Source organism: Mustela nivalis, assembly GCF_964662115.1.
Source record: "Mustela nivalis genome assembly, chromosome: 16".
Taxonomy (NCBI): domain Eukaryota; kingdom Metazoa; phylum Chordata; class Mammalia; order Carnivora; family Mustelidae; genus Mustela; species Mustela nivalis.
The window spans coordinates 67,826,996-67,845,967 of record NC_139035.1 but is presented as its reverse complement, the minus strand read 5'-3'; the positions used below and the strand labels follow the sequence as shown (position 1 = coordinate 67,845,967).

Below are 18,972 nucleotides of genomic sequence, written 5' to 3'. Positions count from 1 at the left end.
CGGGGTGGGAATAGCCAATTAGAGGCGTAAGTTTTACCTACGCTGGTTCTTCACGAACGTTAGGCGTCCGCTCCAATAAGGACGCGAGGAGAAGCAAATCTAAGCCAATCCGAGGCTGGAAGGTGGAGACGCCCCGCCTTAAACCAAAGGGGCCAATAGGAAGCGCAGGCGGCGTGTTTGAAAGCGAGGCCAAAGTGGGTGGGAGCGCGTGCTGCTGGGAGTTGTTTGGAGGCTGGCGGCGCGCGCCTGACGGTCCTCAGACGGAGCGATCATGTCGCACAAACAGATTTACTACTCGGACAAATACGACGACGAGGAGTTCGAGTACCGGTTAGTGCCGGCGCGGGGGCCATAACGAGGTCGCGAACTTTGACAAAGGAGGACGAGAGGAGTTCGTCCCCGGGGCCGAGGCGACAGGACCGGCGCATGCGCGGAGACTCCCGGGACGCGGGCGGGGAGCGCAGGGCGCCTGCGCGAGGGCCGGGCGGCGCGGCGGCGCGCGGACCCGGGGGGCTCGGAGTCGGCCCTGCGCTGCGGCGCGGGCGGGGGGCGGGGCTCTTGCGGGAGGCGGACCCCCCTTCCGCCCTGACCGGGCTCTGGAGCGTCGTCGAGCTGGGCCTTGCGGAGCCTGCCGGGGAGGGGGGGCGGCGGCGCTGGAGGGGGGCGTGGGCGCGCGGCTGGCCGGGAGGGGCTGCGAGGTCGCCCGCGGCGTCGGAGCCCGCAGAGTCGGAGCAGAGCCTGCCGGGCTTCGGGGCCTCGGGGCGGCGGCGCGGGGGCCGGTGCGCTCGCCGCGGGCTGGCGTCTGACCGCCGGGAGGTCGCGAGGAGCGAGGGCCGGCCCGAGTGCGTGGCGCTTCCCGCCGCTGCCCGGCTGGTGTCTGTGGGAGCGTGCCGGGCTCGGGTTTCTGTTCCAGCCGAGTGCGGGGCTCGCTCGGCGGTGGGTGTGTGCGGCCGATCCGAGCGCGCGTGGAAGGCGGCCCGCGCCAGGGGCTGTCGGAGGGGAGGCTGCGGTCCTGTGTTGGGACTGGAGCGGGGCCTTTGCCGAGCGTCGCCGCCGCTGCTCCCGGCGACACGTCTGGCGTGTTTCCACGGAGCCGGGGCGAGTCTGGGTCAGCCCAGCTCGTGTCGGAGTAATTTTTCGCCACGAAGGGGTCTTCCCCTTGGTTAGGAGAACTTGGGAAGACGTGTCCTGGCTGCTCTCCTCAAAGCAGGGAACGAGATCAGGGGTAACCGTGGAGGGGAGGACATGGCCATTTCACGTTTAGTGGCGGCTCTTCACGCGGCTCTCCCCGAGGCTTTTCTTCCGCGAAACCAGTCCTTTTCAAAACTACTTTGAGTTATTGGCTGTGTGTGCCCTGAGGCTGCCCTGATGTATTCTAGAGTACGCCGCAGCCTGAGCCCCAGGAAGGCAGGAAAACCGTGCCCCTTTCCGTGAGTTACTCATGAATGGGTGCTTCTTAACCCGCTCCGGTGAGGATTTTCATAACTGGGCTTTATCTGTAGCTGCCTCCACCCCACAAAAAGTTGCATAAACTCCCTACGTCAGAAGCCCGTTTTTCCTTCCTGGCCTCTGCTTCGTGTGCAAGCTCTCGTCTAGCAGACTGCACCCAGTACCGGCGTGAGTCAGCCCCCTTCCCATGCTTCTGTTGCAGGCATGTCATGTTGCCCAAGGACATCGCCAAACTCGTCCCCAAGACCCATCTGATGTCTGAATCCGAATGGAGGAACCTTGGTGTGCAGCAGAGTCAGGGATGGGTCCATTACATGATCCATGAACCAGGTTGGTGCAGCGTCAGAGCAACCACGGAGGGCTCCTTCCGTGGAGGAAAGAGGGAATGATGAGATCATATAACTCAGACAAATGGGGGGGGTGGCAAGGGTGCTTTATTGGTTCCTCACCAGCCATCTAGAAAAAGTGGAGTGACCAAAAATAAGAGGAGCGTATCTGTGAGGTTCAGAGACGACCTGTCCCTGAAAAACCTCCTTTCATCTCTAGTTCAGTCCGAGTGTACCTTTTTTTTTTTTTTTAAAGATTATTTATTTGACAGACAGAGATCACAAGTAGGCAGAGAGGCAGACAGAGAGGAGGAAGCAGGCTCCCCGCTGAGCAGAGAGCCCGATGCGGGACTCCATCCCAGGACCCTGAGATCATGACCTGAACTGAAGGCAGAGGCTTAACCCACTGAGCCACCCAGGCGCCCCCGAGTGTACCCTTTTTTTCCTAAGGCCACATAGATCCTGGTAGAGGTTATGGTCCCTGCATCATTCTCCATCAGCAAGTGAATTTTTGGATGTGTTCCAAGTAAGCCAAGAAAGGTAAATTTCTTGATAAGACACCAGACCCCAAGCGGCTGAGCAGAACTAAAAAAGGCCCGCAGGGCTGTACCAACAGCAGAGGTGCCGATGCTAACAGTTCTGGGCTCTGCTGACAGCTTGGCGCGGGGCTGTGTCTGCGGCCAACTCTTCCGTCCACCTTAGTCGAGAAGGTCTGAGTGGGTGACACCTGGGAAGTGCAGAGACTGGTGCGAGCGCGTCCCTTAGCTTCTCCTCCCTCTTTCAGAACCTCACATCTTGTTGTTCCGACGGCCGCTGCCCAAGAAGCCGAAGAAATGAAGCGGCTGCCGCTTCAGCCTCGAGCTTCGCACAGCTGCCCTCGCTTGCCGACATCTTCCCGACAGCATCATTATGTCGCCTTCTTGTTTCTTACTTTGATATTTAAAGGACGTTCAGTACACTGTTTGAATGTGCTGCTGACCGCTTTGCTGGAGCAGAGCCGACAGCACCACGGCCCGGCCAGGGCAGCAAGCGGTCTTCGGGCTGCGGCCTCCGTTGAGCGTTACCCCAGAAACCATGCTGAGCTGTGTACCCGGCGGCACACATGTGGTAGACAGAGGCAGCGTCCGAGGGTGAGGCCGTGGCTGCCACAGGGATTGTGTAAACTTGCTGTTTGGTTTTGTTTCCTGCCAGGTGTTACATGATGGTGGTTTGTTTCAATGTATTGGAAACTTTTCATTTTATTCAAGAAATCTGTTCCATGTTAAAAAGCCTTGATTAAAGAAGAAGTTTTTATAATCTAATTTTTTAATTGTGAAGGTTTTCTGTTCTCTCAGGGTGAGCATTGCACTCAGTACCGTGTTTCTGATTATGTTCCCTTCGGTTGGGTAATGCAGTTCAGCTCTTTGCTGATAATGGGGTTTATTTCAACATTCAGGTAACTGGTTTTTAATCTACTTTAGCAGACTTTCTGTCAAACTTCTGAAATATATGTAGCTCTGTTAGCCTTGGGTAGAGGTTATAGAGAGACGTCATCTCATCCAAACAAATCAACTTTCCTACGGTCAGGGATGCTGCCTTTACCTCAGTCCTGATACTTGATGGGCACAAGAGGGTAAAGGGAGGAGGCTATAAGGCAGAGGGTGCACTTGCGCTCCTCTTCCTGCCCAGCCTAAGGCTTGGGCCTACCTGTGGCCTATTACCTGCTGCGGTGGGGGGATGGGGGGGAGCCGCCCGGGCTGTTCATTGTGGCTAGTACTGATGCCTAAGTCATTACTTCGTGCCTTACTTGGTCTGGGGTGTGGCCTGGATGTGGGGATTTCCAAGCATTTTTATGCAGGTAGTTGGAGTATTAATCTTTGAGAAAACAGGTATAAGCTGTAGTTGTTCTAGAAAACATGCCTCCCGGGGGTACCAGGCTGGCTCAGTCGGTGGAGCGGGCAGAGTGGATCTCAGGGTTGCATAGTTGCTGCCCCATGTCGGGTGGAGAGACTGACCGTACTCATCAAGGAAGTGAATCTTCTCCCTTCTCCCTTAGTTCAATTGTGTTCCCGGAACCTGCAGCATAGGCCACACTGGGATCTTGTTAGAGATGCAAACTACTGGGCTCCACCTCGACCTTCTGAATCAGGAGCTCTGAGGGTTGGGCCCGGCAGTGTTTGCACCATCTTTCTGGGTGATTCTGGTGATCACTCAGGCTTGAGAACCCACTGCTAAAGAATTGGACCAGAGCCTTTTTGTGGGAGGGGTGGTCAAATGTTACCGGCACTACTAGTAAAGATAATGGGTTGTGTGACATACCATTAGCTGAGTGGGACTTCTGTTTTGCCTTTAAAAAAATTTTTTTTTCAGGACACCCTGATGGCTCAGTCAACCCCAGGACTCTGAGACCATGACCTTCAGCTCAGGTCATGATCTCAAAGTTTTGGGATTGAGTCCTGGGTCGCATCGGGCTCCCTACCCTGCAGGGAGCCTGCTTCTCCCTCTCACACTCCCTCTGTGCTCTCGCTCTCAAATAAATAAATAAAATCTTTTAAAATGAGGAAAAAATTAAGGGGGCACCTGGGTGGCTTGGTTGGGCATCTGCCTTCAGCTCAGGTCGTCATCTCCGGGTGCTGGGATGGAGTTCCGCATCAGGGTCACCACACAAACAGGGTTTACTGCTCCAGAAAGTATGGTCTAGAAGTGAGGCTGTTCCTCACTTTAGTGTTTTGTGGTTGCTGTGTGGCACTCCTAACTTTTCTAAGCCTGTGGCCCATCTGTAAAATGGGGATTTTCTGTCTTGGGCCTTAGAGTAAAATGAGGGTGGGTGTGGTTCAGCTGTTCAAGTGATGAGTGAACTCCGAGGATTTGCTGCAGAGAGCAGTCTAGGGACCGGGAGCATCGGCAGGACCGCAGAGCTTGCTACATGCAGACCCCAGGCTCCCACCCTAACCCTCCTGGATGGGAGAGACTAAACCAGCCTATTGAGAAGCCCCAGCGGGAGCGCGACTCTGGACAGTGAGCTCAAAATGCACCTTGGGCATAGATACTCCTTAAAATGAAACAATTTTTTAAAAGGTCCCCGATCAAACATTAAAATTTAAGAAACTTTTAGACCAAAGGCAACTGAAACTCCGGGATGACATGAGAATCCGAGGCGGACACACAGCACGGCCTGTGAGGCTGCCCTGAGTGGTACCTGCGAAACCAGTGATCAGGCAACGGTGACGTTAAACTGAGCACTCGGGGGCGGGGGGGTGTTGACGCACAAGCTTATGGCTTCATCGTTCATAACGGAGGTGAGTGGAAGTTCCCCCCGAGATTGTCCTACCCCGGGCAGTGCCCACACCGGGTGTCCCCGCAGCTGGCTGCGCTACTATGCAACCCTCCGGCGGCAGCCCCGGCGCCCGGAGTCGGGCAGTGCCGGACAGCACGTGCCCGCGAGAACTCGAAAGCAGGACAGCGGCGAGAGGCACGCCTCCCTGCCCCTGCCTCCGCCGAGAGCGCACCCCAAGTCCTCGGAGCACCGCCCACCACCGCCCCTTCCGCGGCCCGGGCCCGCCCCCGCCCCGCGGCCCCGCCCCCGCAGTTCCGGGGGCGTGGCCACGCGCTTGTCACCAATGACAACCCGGCGCTTTTCCCGGCGCCACCCCCCCCGCCAAGGCGGGCGAGCGACAGCCAGCTGCACCAATGGGCCCTTGGAACTCGTGTGAGCGACAGCCGAGTGGCCAACTGCTGTGAGCAGGTGCGGGTGTGAGGCGGGACTGCGTGCGGCGGCCGCCCGGGACGTGCGGGAGCTGAGGGCGCGAGCCCGGCCGGGGCCCGAGAGGCAGGTGGGGTCGTGGGAGAGCGGGGCGGGCTGCGGCGAGGCGGGGGGACGGGACTGCAGGCCGGAGAGGGTGCGGGCGCGTGCGGGAGAGGCGCCTGAGCTCCGGGGCGAAGCGGGCAGGGGCGTCTTCAGGGGTCGAGGCACTCGAAGGCACGGTGCCCCGCGAGAGGAGGTATTTGCAGGTGCAGGCGCCGAGCTCGGCGCGCAGACCTGTTCAAAGGGGCGGGTGCCGGGAGAGCAGGACGTTTTGAGACTAGAGCCAAGCCCAGAAGACCTGTGAAGAGGCCGGGGCTGGGGTTTCTTAGAGGCTGGGATAAAGGACTCTCTTACCCAGCGCCTGGCGAGGTCTTCCTTAGAGGAAGGACGGGCACTCCCGCTCTCCCCCGGTGCCTCTCTGGCTCCTCCAGGTTCCCTTGACCCCAGACCCCCCTGTTTTCAGGCTATGGCCCCCAGTGCCCTGTAGACCTGGCGCGACTCCCGTGCTTTCGACCCCTTTTGGGGGCCCTGGGTGGCTTCTGGAGGGCCTTGCAGAGGGGCAGAGAAGGCAGGACCATGGCATCTAGGGCCTTTGACCCTCCCCCAGGGCGCAGCGTGACGGCGGGCATCATCATTGTTGGAGATGAGATCCTCAAGGTGTGTCTGGGACATGACAGGGGGAGGGGGTGGCAGCCTCCCATCCCTAAGCGCCTGCAGCCCTTCTGTTGAGGGGAGGCAGCGGGGCAGGAGTCCCCTTGCTGCAGTAGGGTCCTGGCGTGAGTCCAGCGTATTACAGGGAAAGTGGCCCTCTGTTCTTTCAGTAATTCCGTTGAAAACTTGTAGCAAAGTCACTACAATTTGTCAAGGGGCTTATAGAGGTAGGAGGGACCTTACAGGAATGACAAGGAGTCCAGCAGGTCAAGGAGGAATGGGTGCATGTGCTATCGCGGAAGTTCTAGCCAACCTGTTGGGAAAATGACCCACGGCATTTAGCAGAGTGAGTAAGCAAAATAGAAGGAAAGTCCTAGATGGGAGAAATCCCTTCTGAACAATCCAGAAGTCTTTCGAAAGGTCATGGTAGGTTTCAGGTTGGATTAGCAGCACTGACCCTGTTTTCTGAGGGGTTTACTAGGGCCTGGCAGCACGCTGAATATATCACATAGGCCATCTTACTAATCCTTAGAACATTCCCACGAGGTTTGATACTTTTACTATAAATCTGTTAATAGATTACAAGACTGAGAAGCTTGCCGGAGGTAGCAGAGCTCGGAGTGGTAGAACTGGGATTCCAGCCCGATTCTCTCTTCCTCCCGAGTAACCCTTACCCACTAAGCCCCCTGCAGAGAAGCAGAAGGAGACGGGGCTGGGAGAGAATATGAGCTACACACCCGCGACACAGCGTCAAAAATTCTGCAAAGGAATTTGAACTTTATTCTGTATATGGCTGGAAACAACACATGGGTTTTGAGCCCAAGAGTGGTGCAATCCCAGTAGCATATTAGAAGGGTTAGTCAGGAGGCCCCAGCAGTCCACACTGGTGGCTGGGAGCCTTGCCAGGGACTGTCGCCACCGTCCAGATAAAAGGTGCCAAGGGCCTGTCTGGTGGCAGTAGGGACACAGAAGAGATGCAGATGAGAGGGAGACATGGCAGTAGGGGCGATGCGGAAGGGCCCGACAGGCTGCGGACAGTGTCTGGGGCTGCCACTGACCAAAGGGACAACCGCCAGGAATGTGCGTCCATGGCGGACCAGGGGACTAAACCGTCAGGGCTGGTGTGGAATTGACCACAGACTCCATAAGCATAGATGAGGTCAAGGTGAAAGTATGGAGAAAGAGGCCCAGGGCAGGTCATGCTGTCCCTGACCCGTCAGACGGATTTCCTCACTCCGGTGCCCAGTCCAGGCTTTTTGGCAGCCCAAGGCAGCGTCCCCCAAGAGCACGGTGCCCCAGTATCAGGCAGACACGGCTTGTCGCCCCCGCCCCTTTGCTCTTCATCCCCATGGCATTGACTCTCATGGTCCCCGTCTCACCTCCCAGGGACACACTCAGGACACCAACACCTACTTTCTGTGCCGGACACTGCGCTCCCTAGGGGTCCAGGTGTGCCGAGTCTCTGTTGTCCCTGACGAGGTCGCCGCCATCGCGGCCGAGGTCACTTCTTTCTCCAGCCGCTTCACCCACGTCCTCACGGCAGGGGGCATCGGCCCCACTCATGACGACGTGACCTTCGAGGCAGTAGCACAGGCCTTTGGGGACGAACTCAGGCCGCACCCTGAGCTGGAAGCAGCCATCAGAGCCCTGGGAGGGAAGGGCTGGGCCAAGCTGTGTCTCGTGCCCTCCTCCGCCCGCCTGCATTACGGCACCGATCCCCGCACTGGCCGGCCCTTCAAGCTGCCGCTGGTCTCCGTCCGGAACGTCTACCTCTTCCCGGGCATTCCGGAGCTGCTGCGAAGGGTGCTGGAGGGGCTGAAGGGGCTGTTCCAGAACACTGCTGTGCAGTTTCACCTGCGGGAGCTCTATGTGGCCGCCGACGAGGCCTCCATCGCCCCCATCCTGGCCGAGGCCCAGGCCCACTTTGGGCGCAGGCTGGGCCTGGGCTCCTACCCTGACTGGGGCAGCAACTACTATCAGGTGAAGCTCACTCTGGACTCGGAGGAGGAAGGGCCCCTGGAGGAAGGCCTGGCCTACCTGACCGCCCGCCTGCCCCCGGGGTCGCTGGTCCCCTATGTTCCCGACGCCGTGCCGCAGGCCAGCGAAGCCGTGTACAGACTCGCCGAATCAGGTAGGGGCCTCCGCGGGGAGGGGTGGTGCGCCGTGCGCTGGGCTGACTCCCTGGGCCTCGGGAACGCGGGGGCTGTCGGGGGCTCCCGCGCACAGAGACAGCGTCGGTGCCCTCCAGGGCACGGGGCTGGGCAGCTCGCCGGCACAGTCGTACACCAGGCCCTTCTGGGCTAGTAGCGTGACAAGAAAGGTCCCCAGGCACGACTTGTTGCGGACGAGGGGCCTCCGTCCGCGGCAGGGAGGTCAGCCCAGGAGGTGGGCGAGAGCAGACGATGTGGGAATTCAGGGAACAGAAGGAAACCGGGACCCGTAGAGGGCAGACACAGAGGTGGGGCTGCGGGGCATGGGAGTCCGGACAGTACCCGACCCACTCTGGGCAGCCACGGAGACTTGAAGCAGGCGGCCTGCTCCCATCCCCCACCCCCGCCCCCCACCGGCCGCGTGCATCTAGCTGGTGGCTTCTGTCTGCTCGCAGGGTCTTCTCTGGGGGAAAAGGTGGCAGGTGCCCTGCAGACCATCGAGACGGCCCTGGCTCGGTACGGCCTCGCCCGCCTCTGCGTGGGCTTCAACGGAGGCAAGGACTGCACGGCGCTCCTGCATCTCTTCCATGCCGCCGCACAGAGGTGAGCCGACCTCGGGGCGCGAGGCCTCCGGGGGCCCGTCTGCCCTCCTGTCCAGCTCCCCGTGTGAGGCCCGAGGAAGCCAGAAGGGAAGGCGTGGCCGGCGGGTGGGGTATGGGAGGGAGGTGGCCCTGGTGGCCTCCAGTTCTGTTCCCCACTGCTTACTGAGCATCTGACATGGTGTGCCCGGGGCATGGACCTGAAGGTCATCATCCTGCACCGGGACACAGGGAGGTCACAGTCTTGTTGGGGAGGTGGCAGTTACTCACCTGACATAGGGCTGCGTGCTCCAGATCTGAGAAGGGAGAGATCAGAAGGGGCTTCCCGGAGGAAGTGGTTCTGGTGGATAGGAAGGACCGAAGAGCCGCAAGCAGGAGGTTGTCCGTCCATGGAGAACAGTGCGAGTTCTCTGAGAGCCTTTCCCGGCCTGCCCGGCAAGCCTATGCTTTGTTCGCCTGCCCAGGAAACACCCCGACACCCAGGAGCTCCTCCAGGTCCTGTATATCCGCACCATCTCCCCTTTCCCCGAGCTCGAACAGTTCCTACAGGACACCATCAAGAGGTACTGGGTGCCCAGAGGCTGGGGCTCCGGTGCGGGGAGCGCCACAGTGCCCACTTCTGACCGCAGCCCCCTTCCTTCCCCAGATACAATCTACGGGTCTTGGAGGCTGAGGGGGACATGAAGCAGGCCCTGAGCGAGCTGCGGACACGGCACCCCCAGCTGGAGGCTGTCCTGATGGGCACCCGCCGTACGGACCCCTACTCTTGCAGCCTCTGCCCTTTCAGCCCCACTGACCCCGGCTGGCCGGCCTTCATGCGCATCAACCCGCTGCTGGTAACGGGGTAGAGGCTGTGCTGCCTCTGGTCTCCCCATCCCTATCTCCCGTGGGGGAGCGGTTGGAGCCTGGGGCTCAGATGCAGAAACACCCGCCCGAGGGAGGCTGTGCCGTCGGGTCCTCCGTCCTGAGCGCCGTCCACTGCACCCTGAGAGCAGGCGCGCGCTCTCTCCCGCTAGGTCTGTGCTGCCCAGTGTGGGGGCCGCTGGCCACCCACTTACACTCAAGCTGCAGTTTCCTAAAATTAAATAACTACTAAAAATAGGGCTGGTGGGAGGAGCGGGCCCCCTGAGTGGGGGCTGGCGAGCACGGGGAGAGGGCCAAAAGGGCGGCTTAGCCGGCACATGCCCACCTGCAGGTGGATGGTGGGGGGAAAAAATAAAGGAAAAAAAAAAAAGAACTACTAAAGCCAACCAAATGGGGGCTTTAAAAGGATGAACTCAGTGGCCTGCGGAAAGTCAAAGTTCTGTCCCCTGACTTGCGCCGAAGTCATTTCAGGTGCCCCGTGTCAGAAGGCACAGCTGGGGCCCATTCCCACTCCTGCGCAGGCCGGCCTGCTCCCCGCGGGCTCACACAGGCGCGGGAAGGGGCCGGGGCCGGGAGGCGGGATGAAGGCTTCTCTTCCACAGCCAGTGGCCTACCTGTGTAGGTCGGTGAGCCGCACCAGAGAATCAGCTAGGGGCCCACCCTCGGGGACCAAGAAGCAGCCCCGGGTGGGCTTCTCCTGGGTGGCAAGGGGTAAGTGAGGGAGGGGACCCCTGACTCGGCTCTGACCTCCCAGGACTGGACCTACAGAGACATCTGGGACTTCCTCCGTCAGCTCTTCGTCCCCTACTGTATCCTGTACGACCGCGGGTAAGGGGTTCCGGAGACAGCGGGCGTGGGGAAGACGGGGTGCTGGGGGGTGCGAGCCACCCCCACACTCGCCTCCCTGCTCCCCCAGCTACACCTCACTGGGGGGCCGGGAGAACACGGTGCGGAACCCAGCCCTGAAGTACCTGAGCCCTGGGGGACAGCCGGCCTACCGCCCCGCCTACCTGCTGGAGAACGAGGACGAGGAGCGCAACTCCCGCACCTGACCCGCGCCTGACCCGCGCCTGACCGCAGTGGGGGACGGAGGTGCCCCGGGGTGTCAGCTGTCAATAAACTGTCTCTCCTGTCCCGCCCCTGCTGTGTCTTCCTGCTCCAGGGATGGGAGATGCCAGAGGGACCGGGCAGCTCCCTGCAAGGGGGGGGGGGCGCGCGTGCGTGTGTGTGTGCGTGTGCAGGCGCGCGTGTGCAGACTGAAAAGGAGCTCTCGGCACAATTCCCAAGGCCCGCCTCAGCAGGAGCCCCCCAGAGGGCAGGAGCCCGGAGTTGTGCTGGGCACTGGGGGAAGAGGTAACGCAGGCTTGGCCCCAAGGTCTGGAGGCCTGGGCTGGAAGCCGAGCAGGCCTGGCTGTGGAGGATGGAGGCTGGCGTGGCCGGCCGGGCTCCCCCTCCCCCTCCTGACCCCAGCCTCCATCCCTGTCCACAGAGGCTGACTCAGCCCGTTCTTGCGCCCAGAAGCTTCCCTGTGCTAGACCCTGGGGGCCTTTGTCCGAAGTCATGAGGCATGAGGGGGTGGGGACACTGCTGATAAAAGGCCCCAGAGGCGGCTCCCACTCGCCCCAAAGCTGCTGCCCTCATGCAGCCCCGGATGCAGCCGCTAGCCCAGGCCCTGCCCTTCTCCTTCTGGAGGGCCCTTCGAGACACTGGGCTCCGGGTGCCCGTCATGAAGGTGGGCACGGGATGGGAGGGCCTGCAGCAGACCCTGAAGGAAGTTGCTTACATTCTCCTGTGTTGCTGGTGCATCAAGGAGCTGCTGGACTAACGATGGCCAGGGAGGGAGCTGACCCCGGCTCAGCGCAGGTGGGCAGGGTAGGGCAGGGCAAACAGGAAGCACAGCCGCTGCTTCAGGGCCAGAGCCCGCCTCTCAGCCTCCTGTTCTCTGCTCTAGCGCCCGGCCCAGCCCCCATCAAGACCCCTGGGGCCCGCCATGCTCCACCATGGAGGGGCCCCAGACACCGCGGGAAGTGCGGATCTTGCTTCCGGTGTGCCGTCTGTTGGTCCGGCCTCTCGGAGCCTCCATTCCCAGCCCCCACCTCGGGTGGACCTCCGGGGCCCAGGAGCTCAGCCTGCTGGCTGGGACCCCAGGAAGACCGCCACAGGAGCTGGCATTTCTCCGAGCCTGGCACAGTGAGCCCCCCAGCCCAGATGGTTGATTTCTCGATGCTCTCTTAGTGCCAGGAAGGGGCTGCCCCCGGTCTCTCTGCTTGAGAGTCACTGAACTATGTGTGTGTGTGCATGTACATAGATGCATGTGTGTGTATACATAAAATAAACAGGCCTTGGGGCCTAAAGTTCTAACTGTCTGAAAGGGAATCAGAAAAACTCAGCCCTGGAGGGGTCTTGGAGCTAGGGTACAGACCAGGGAAGAAAGGTTGTCCGGGACAGAACTGAGATTAAAAAAAAAAAAAAAAACAAACAGCTGTTCTGACTCCCTGATGCCTGGGCAGGGAGGGTTGGGGCTGGAACCGTTAGGTTCCTCCCAACCGGTGGAGAGGGAGGGGTCCAACCTGGGTGGGGTCTCCTTCTGGGAGACGCTGTGCCTTAGACTGGAAACCTAAATAGAAGGGCTGGTCTGATCAGCTCCCTGCCTCTGAAGATCTGGGGCAGAGTGCTGGGCCTGGTGGGTCCGCAGCTCACAGAGGACCTTGGGCCCTGCTCCTCCGGCTCACAGAGGTGGCTACGGGTGAACCGCGCCTGTGCGGCCACCCAGGCTCCTGGGGCTTACTGCTGCACAGCACAAACGGCCAGAAGGAACAGAACTAACTCCACTTCCCCTGGCAGCCAGCGATGCGTGCTTTCCCCCAAGTCCCCTGACTCCACCGCGGACAGCACCTTGCTCACCCTTGGTGGCAGGCCCACTCTCAGGCCCCCACAACCTCAGAGCCAGCCCGCCCTGGCCCCGCCCTCCCCTCCTGGGGCACAGGCCTAGAGAAAGTTTACGGGACCTTCTGCTCACTCCCAGTGACCAGCCTTTCCGCTGACGTGCGAGTTCAGTCCTTGTTCTCTGGGCCTGTAGTGCCACTTGTGAAGGTAACAGAGACCCAGAGTAAGGAGCTGCGCTGGTGGGACGTGACCCTCCCTCCTGGCCCCCATCCGCCCCCGGCGCTCCTGCAGGGAGCCGGTCAGCTTTACCCGTCCTTTGGAGAGCATTCCAGAGATAGTCTGTGCGCGAGCTGCATTCGCTCCACAAATGTCACCGAGCCCCCGCCCGACGCCGCGTGGGAGGCTTTAATATGGCGGCGATCCCAACGGGCCCCTGTGTACTCGGGGAGCTTCTGTGCTCGGGGGCAGGCCCAGGAAATAATGACCAAAGAATAAGTGTAGTGGTGTTATTGGGGGATAGGTGCTCTGGAGAAGAGAAGCTGAGGTGGGGTGGGTGTGGGGCAGGTCACAGAGGGCCACACAAGCCGGGTAAGGAGGGCTTCCTGTAGAGGGACAAGAAAGCTGTCGCGGGGTCTTCACACTGGCTGCTGCGTGAAGAACAGACTTTGGGGCACAAGGCTTGGACAGGAGAGCCTGATCTGTAGGCTACAGGCACCGTCTGGGCCCGACATGCCAGTGACTGAGAGCAGTTGAGACAAGTGGCCGGCCTGAACGTGTACGCGTTCTTTTTCTTTTTTTTTTTTTAAGATTTTCCTTGGTTTCAGGGCACCTGGGTGGCTCAGTTGGGTTAAGGCCTCTGCCTTCGGCTCGGGTCATGATCTCAGGGTCCTGGGATCGAGCCCCAAATCGGGCTCTCTGCTCCGCTGGGAGCCTGCTTCCTCCTCTCTCTCTGCCTGCCTCTCTGCCTAGTTGTGATCTCTGTCTGTCAAATAAATAAATAAAATCTTAAACACAAAAAGAAAAAGATTTTCCGGGACGCCTGGGTGGCTCAGTTGGTTAAGCAGCTGCCTTCGGCTCAGGTCATGATCCCAGCATCCTGGGATCGAGTCCCACATCGGGCTCCTTGCTCAGCAGGGAGCCTGCTTCTCCCTCTGCCTCTGCCTGCCATTCTGTCTGCCTGTGCTCGCTCTCTCCCCCCTCTCTCTCTCTGATAAATAAATAAAATCTTAAAAAAAAAAAAAAAAAAAGAAAAAGATTTTCCTTGGTTTCACATAATCTCTACACCCGACACAGGGCTTGATCTCACACCCCTGAGATCACCACCTGAGCCCAAACCAAGAGTCGGACTCTTAACCAAGTGTACCACCCAGGCGTGCCTCAAGATGATTTTTTTTTTATAAATTTTATTTATTTATTTGACAGAGAGAGAGATCACAAGTAGGCAGAGAGGCAGGCAGAGAGAGAGTGGAAAGCAGGCTCCCCGCCGAGCAGAGAGCCTGATGCGGGGCTCGATCCCAGGACCCTGAGACCATGACCTGAGCCGAAGGCAGAGGCTACAACCCACTGAGTCACCCAGGCACTCCCTCAAAATGATTTTTTAACCCAGCAGCCGGCAACCCTCTCTAGGCACTAGGCATCCACATGATGAGCTCAGTGCTCTTACCAGGCCCCTCCAACCCCGACTGTACCCCAGGGCACAGCAGAGGGAAGGGGGGAGGTCCTGAATCCAACCACAGAAAGGCTGGTGGCAGAGAAGGACATAGAAGTCACCTTCCCGCAGGAGTGTGGGGGCTCCCAGGACCCCCCACAATAGCCTACACCTGCTTGGTCAGCCCCTCCCTGACTCAAGCTCTGGCCTTCTGCCTCCCTTTCCTTTCTTGGGCCCTGCTTCCACTCAGCTGGGACGGTGCACGGAGGTGGACCCCGGAGTCTCAGAGCTCTGAGCTCCAGGGCCTTTGCCAGGGAAGGGGGTATCTGGCAAAGACCCCCAGGGGAAGTGGTGGATGGATGGGAGGGCCCAGGAAGTGAAAGGGGAATCTGAGGTGGCCCGAGGCCAGTGTCAGCTATCCAGAGAGCCCTGACGGGTAAGGAGGGAGCTGGGAAGAGGTGGGTGCCCAGGGCAGGCAGCCAGGAGAGGCGGAGGAGAGGGAAAGTTTGCGCACACCCGGAGGGCCCGCTGCTCTTGCGCACACTCGGAGGGTCCACTGCTCTCACTCCAAGTGTGCGGAAACCGACACAAGCCCACCTAAGCAGCAGACAGGGCGGGGCGGTCCCCCCCCCACCCCCGCCCCACTAACTGGAAGGAAACGGGCCCAGAGAGGTGGCCAGGCCCGTGGAAGGTCAGGCCCATAGCGCGCTGCGCAGGGTCGTCAGCCGGTGAACGGTATTTTCTCATCTCAGCCCCAGGGCTTCTCTGGACCAGCCAGCTCCCCTGTTTTGAAATAGTACTGTGGGGGGCAGGCCAAGGTGTGGAGAGGACCAGAACCCACCCCCCAGCTGCACCTGCACACAATTCCCACTCCCACCCCCACTCTAGGCAGCTCTTGTTCTTGCTTTCCGAGGGCTCCTCTGGGGGTCCCAGCTATGCCTTTTCTGCCTGAACCACACAGGCCAGGACATGGTTCCCTGGTCTATGCCTCCCCCCTCCTCTCCAAGGGAAAGAGATGCAGCAGCTTCCCCACAGCGTTCTGGGCCCAGCTGGAGCAGGCTCGGGGGTTGAACTACTGTCACCGGGCAGCAGAAGCGGGGAGTGGAGGACCAAAGGGGACGAGGAGGGGCATCTTATTTCCCCGGGGTGCCCAGGGGCCCTCCGGTGGCCACAGGGGGTAGAGGAATGGACGGTAGAGCTAGGAAGGAGCCTAGCCGAGCTGTTAGGGACCCCACAGGCCACAGCCCTGGGAGGAGCATCCTGACACCCAGGACTCCTAGCAGGTTAGTGGGATAGAAGACCCCAATGGCGTGCGAAGGGCAGGTGGGGGCTCGGGGTCCCAGAGAAGGGGTCTGGGAGCCTCGCGGAGCACAGCGGACTATTCCGGTAATGATCTCGGATGGGGCCTGTGTCTTCCCAGGAACACTCAGAGGCGGACGGGAGGAGGGCGGCGGCCGTGATCCCCGCCGCGGCGGAGCGCAGACCCCCAAGGGCACAGGCTCTTCCTCGCGTTCCCGTTCGCGTCTCGTTGGCACCGCTGCCTCTCCCCTCCGAAAGGCCCCAGCCCCCCTCTCGGGCGCTCCACGCCGAGCACCTGCTCCGGTCCTGACCACCCTCGGAGGCGTGCCCGCTCGTCCCGCCACGCTGGGGGCCACCCGCCCCCCCCCCCGGCCGCCGCCCCCGGTCCCTTCCGTCCCTCCCGGGAGCCCGACACCCGCGCCGCCTGCTGGCTGCCGGGAGGGCAGAGGGGTTCCGCGCCGCCTTCTCTGGGACGTGGAGTTTTGGAAAATGTTCCCCGAGCTTCCTGAGACTAAATTTATCTCCCCCGGCCGAGAGGGGCGCAGAGATCCCGGGGACGATTAGCTCCGAGGCGCAGCCGGCACCCGCTCGGGGCCCGGAGGAGGCGCCGAGTTATAAATAGTGCGCCCGCAGGTGTGGGGGGAGTCGGCGGGAGGGGCAACCCTGGCAGCCACGGCCCCTTCAGGTGGGTTGGGCGGTCGCGGTGGGGGCGCCGGCGGGCGGGGGGGCGCGCTGCGGTCTGAGCGCCCCCAGCGGTTTCCTGGGCGGCGGGTTTTTCGAGGGAAGCGGGGGCAGCCGAGGCAAGGGGGGAGCGGGGAAGAGGTGGGCGCCCAGGGCAGGCAGGCTGACGCTCTGCTTCCAGCTCAGCGGCAGCCCCCCACCCTCCAAGCCGGGACCCCAGACCCACTCACTCAGGACCCCGCCCAGACAGAGCCTCGCCTTTCTTCCGCCAGAAGCCCTCTCCCTCCAGGCTCTGCAAGCGGCTAACTTGTGCAGCTGCCCCGGAGCGCACGTGGCCCGGCCAGTCCCTGCACCTGGCTGTCGCGCAGAGTCGCTGTCCCCAGCCCCAGCACACCCACCCGCCTAGGACGCACTAACTCCCAGCCCGGGCTTTCATCCTCCGCCCTGGTCAGGCCCATATAGGCCCATATCACTCCCCCGATATCGACCCACCTCCCGCCACTCTTCCTCTCTCCAAAGTGAGGTCCAGCTGGTCGCCCAAGACTTAGGTCTGAACCTGCGGGTCTGGGTTGCCACGCTCTCCCCAGGAGGCCCCCGCAGGCTCCACACCTGCCCTCCAGACCCCAGGGCCAGTGCGGGCCTGGTGGCTGGGCAGGGTTGGCAGCGGGCCCCTGGGGCCTGGCCCGGGCTTGATGGGAGGGGGCACAGGCCCCAGGCAGTGTTTCCCAGCCTGCAGGCTGTGGTTTGGCGCGGTAAGGGCCAGGAGCTGCGGGGGACGCAGGAACTTCAGGTCAGGTCCCCGCTCTGCTTCTGAGCCAGGAAGGGAGCCTTTTGGACCAGAAGAGAAACCTGGGTAGTGGGGGAGGAGGGCTGTCCCTGAGAAACAAACTGGAGGTTCCAGAACTGTCCAGAGAGTGTAGGATGGCACTCCTGTTGCCTGCAGGTCCAGACTGGGTCCAGCAAGAGTCCGGAGGCGACCCTGAGAGGAGAGCCGCGGCGGGCCCGAGGTACCGGGCGCCTTTCGCTTCTCTGAACCTGGGGGCCGGTGCCAAGGCGCCCGCCCTCGGACGGCCTGTGGAGGCCCAGGCTCTGCCCTCCAGGAGCCGCCTTCCCGCCCTCCCTCCCGGGGCCATCACGTCCCCCCACTACGAAGCAGCCCCCTTTCCGGTTCACGTGCGCGTCGGGCCCTGCTGGCAAGCCCCTGGCACGACTCTTGCCCCGCGCGACCCCGACGGCTGGAGAAGGGAGGGGAAAGCCCCGGCCGGCCGCCCCGCCACCCCCCCGTCGCGCTCCTGGCCCTCTCCGACCAGACTCTGCCCGGCGGGGCCGAGAAGAAAACCCGGAGCCCCGACCCGCCGCGGGGCCCAAGGGGGACAGGGACGACAGGAAAACCCGGAGCGGATTTGGCGAGCGGGAGCGCCCCAGGCTTGCTGGTGCCCCCTCCCTCCTACAGCCCCTCTAATTCTCCAGTGAGATAATGTCTGAGGTGGGGGGCTGTTTGGCTTGGCCTTGGCCCTCAGGGGCGCCTCACACTTTCCGCCCCTGGCTGGGGCGCAGGGCAGCGGCTCCGAGGCTGAGTCACGGCCGGAGAGGGAGGGAGGGAGGGACCGGGACTCCGCCCCTCCCCCTGCGCGGGGATCCCGGGTCAGCCCGGGTGAGGGCCAGGGCCCCCCTGGCGCCGCCCACTGTGGTCCAACAGGTTGAGCTGGTGTCCCGCGGAGCCACCTGCTGGAAAGGGAAGGAGGCCCCCTGCGGAGGGGGCTGGGGAGGAGAAAGCGAGCCGGACCCGGTTCGGCCCGGCCGGCCTCGGGGAGCGGAACCTGGCCCGCGGTAGCCGGATTTGATTCCGTTTTACACCAGTGGGAGGGGCTCCCCGGGGTGCGCCGCGCGGCAGGCCCCGCTGGAGGTGTCCCTCGCAGGGAACCTTCCTCCCTGGCGGGGGCACTGAAGAACGTATCCTGCGCCCCCAGCCCGCACACGCATCTGGAAACACCCGGGCCCCCCGGGCCCCCTGGGTCTCCGGCCGGATCCCTGACCCGAGGTTCCCACCCTCGCGGAGACTCAGTTTCTCTACTTAGGGCCCAGGCGGGATGGAGGCGGGGTGCGGGAGCGAGAGCGCGCCTCCCCTCCCCCTCGCGGCCCCGGCCCCTCCCCTCCGACAATGCCAAGGCCGCAGCGGGCACCGGCTGGAGCGCAGAGGCTGCCTGCCCAGGGCGCCGTTCCCTCCCCGCGGGGCGCCGTCACGCGTGGGGAGGGACGCAGGGTGCCCGCAGCCTCCACTCCCCCGCTCCCTCAGCGTCGGGGTGGGGCGTAGGAGCTGGAGCTGACGGCCTGGTGGCTCCCCCTCCCCCTACCTCCCGGGGCACTGACCTGATTCTAGCCCCTCACGGGACCCCCCCCCCCTTCAATCCTTTAAGTCCCCGCCTCACCCCCACTTGGCCTATCCTTAACCTCTCATACCCTTCCCTCCCGAGGAGGTGACCGTACAAAGGCCCCGCATGGAGACCGAGAGCCCTTGATGGGGGCGCGGGCTCCCGGGCCACTGCGGACACTGCCCCCTCCCCCTTTCCCTCCTCCAGGTTTCAGGCCAGCCCCTCGGCTCCGCCCCCTCCCTGGCGGAACGCGAGGCCGGACC

The 18,972-nt window shown here is 62.1% G+C and overlaps 3 protein-coding genes across 5 annotated transcripts; all 3 read left to right on the top strand.

Annotated features, from left to right (window-relative positions):
• The first annotated feature begins 16 nt into the window (after positions 1–16).
• On the top strand, positions 17–3,076 carry CKS1B (CDC28 protein kinase regulatory subunit 1B). Its single transcript, XM_082703703.1, has 3 exons — positions 17–330; positions 1,652–1,779; positions 2,560–3,076. The coding sequence occupies exons 1-3, from the start codon at positions 272–274 to the stop codon at positions 2,610–2,612; spliced, it is 240 nt and encodes a 79-aa protein (XP_082559829.1). The 5' UTR covers positions 17–271; the 3' UTR covers positions 2,613–3,076.
• A 2,421-nt stretch (positions 3,077–5,497) lies between these two features.
• On the top strand, positions 5,498–10,962 carry FLAD1 (flavin adenine dinucleotide synthetase 1). Of its 3 annotated transcripts, none has more exons than XM_082703613.1 (8): positions 5,498–5,583; positions 6,023–6,216; positions 7,597–8,341; positions 8,816–8,963; positions 9,424–9,522; positions 9,606–9,795; positions 10,578–10,651; positions 10,740–10,962. In XM_082703613.1, the coding sequence occupies exons 2-8, from the start codon at positions 6,136–6,138 to the stop codon at positions 10,873–10,875; spliced, it is 1,473 nt and encodes a 490-aa protein (XP_082559739.1). In that variant the 5' UTR covers positions 5,498–5,583; positions 6,023–6,135; the 3' UTR covers positions 10,876–10,962. The 3 variants fall into 3 exon arrangements, with proteins under 3 accessions (XP_082559739.1, XP_082559740.1, XP_082559741.1); XM_082703614.1 differs by having other exon boundaries at positions 5,526–5,587; XM_082703615.1 differs by lacking the exon at positions 5,498–5,583 and adding an exon at positions 5,735–5,755.
• A 127-nt stretch (positions 10,963–11,089) lies between these two features.
• Positions 11,090–12,181, top strand: LENEP (lens epithelial protein). The gene is made up of 2 exons (XM_082703704.1): positions 11,090–11,686; positions 11,775–12,181. Exon 1 carries the CDS (start codon positions 11,463–11,465, stop codon positions 11,646–11,648), a length of 186 nt encoding a protein of 61 aa, XP_082559830.1. The 5' UTR covers positions 11,090–11,462; the 3' UTR covers positions 11,649–11,686; positions 11,775–12,181.
• Positions 12,182–18,972: the final 6,791 nt, after the last annotated feature.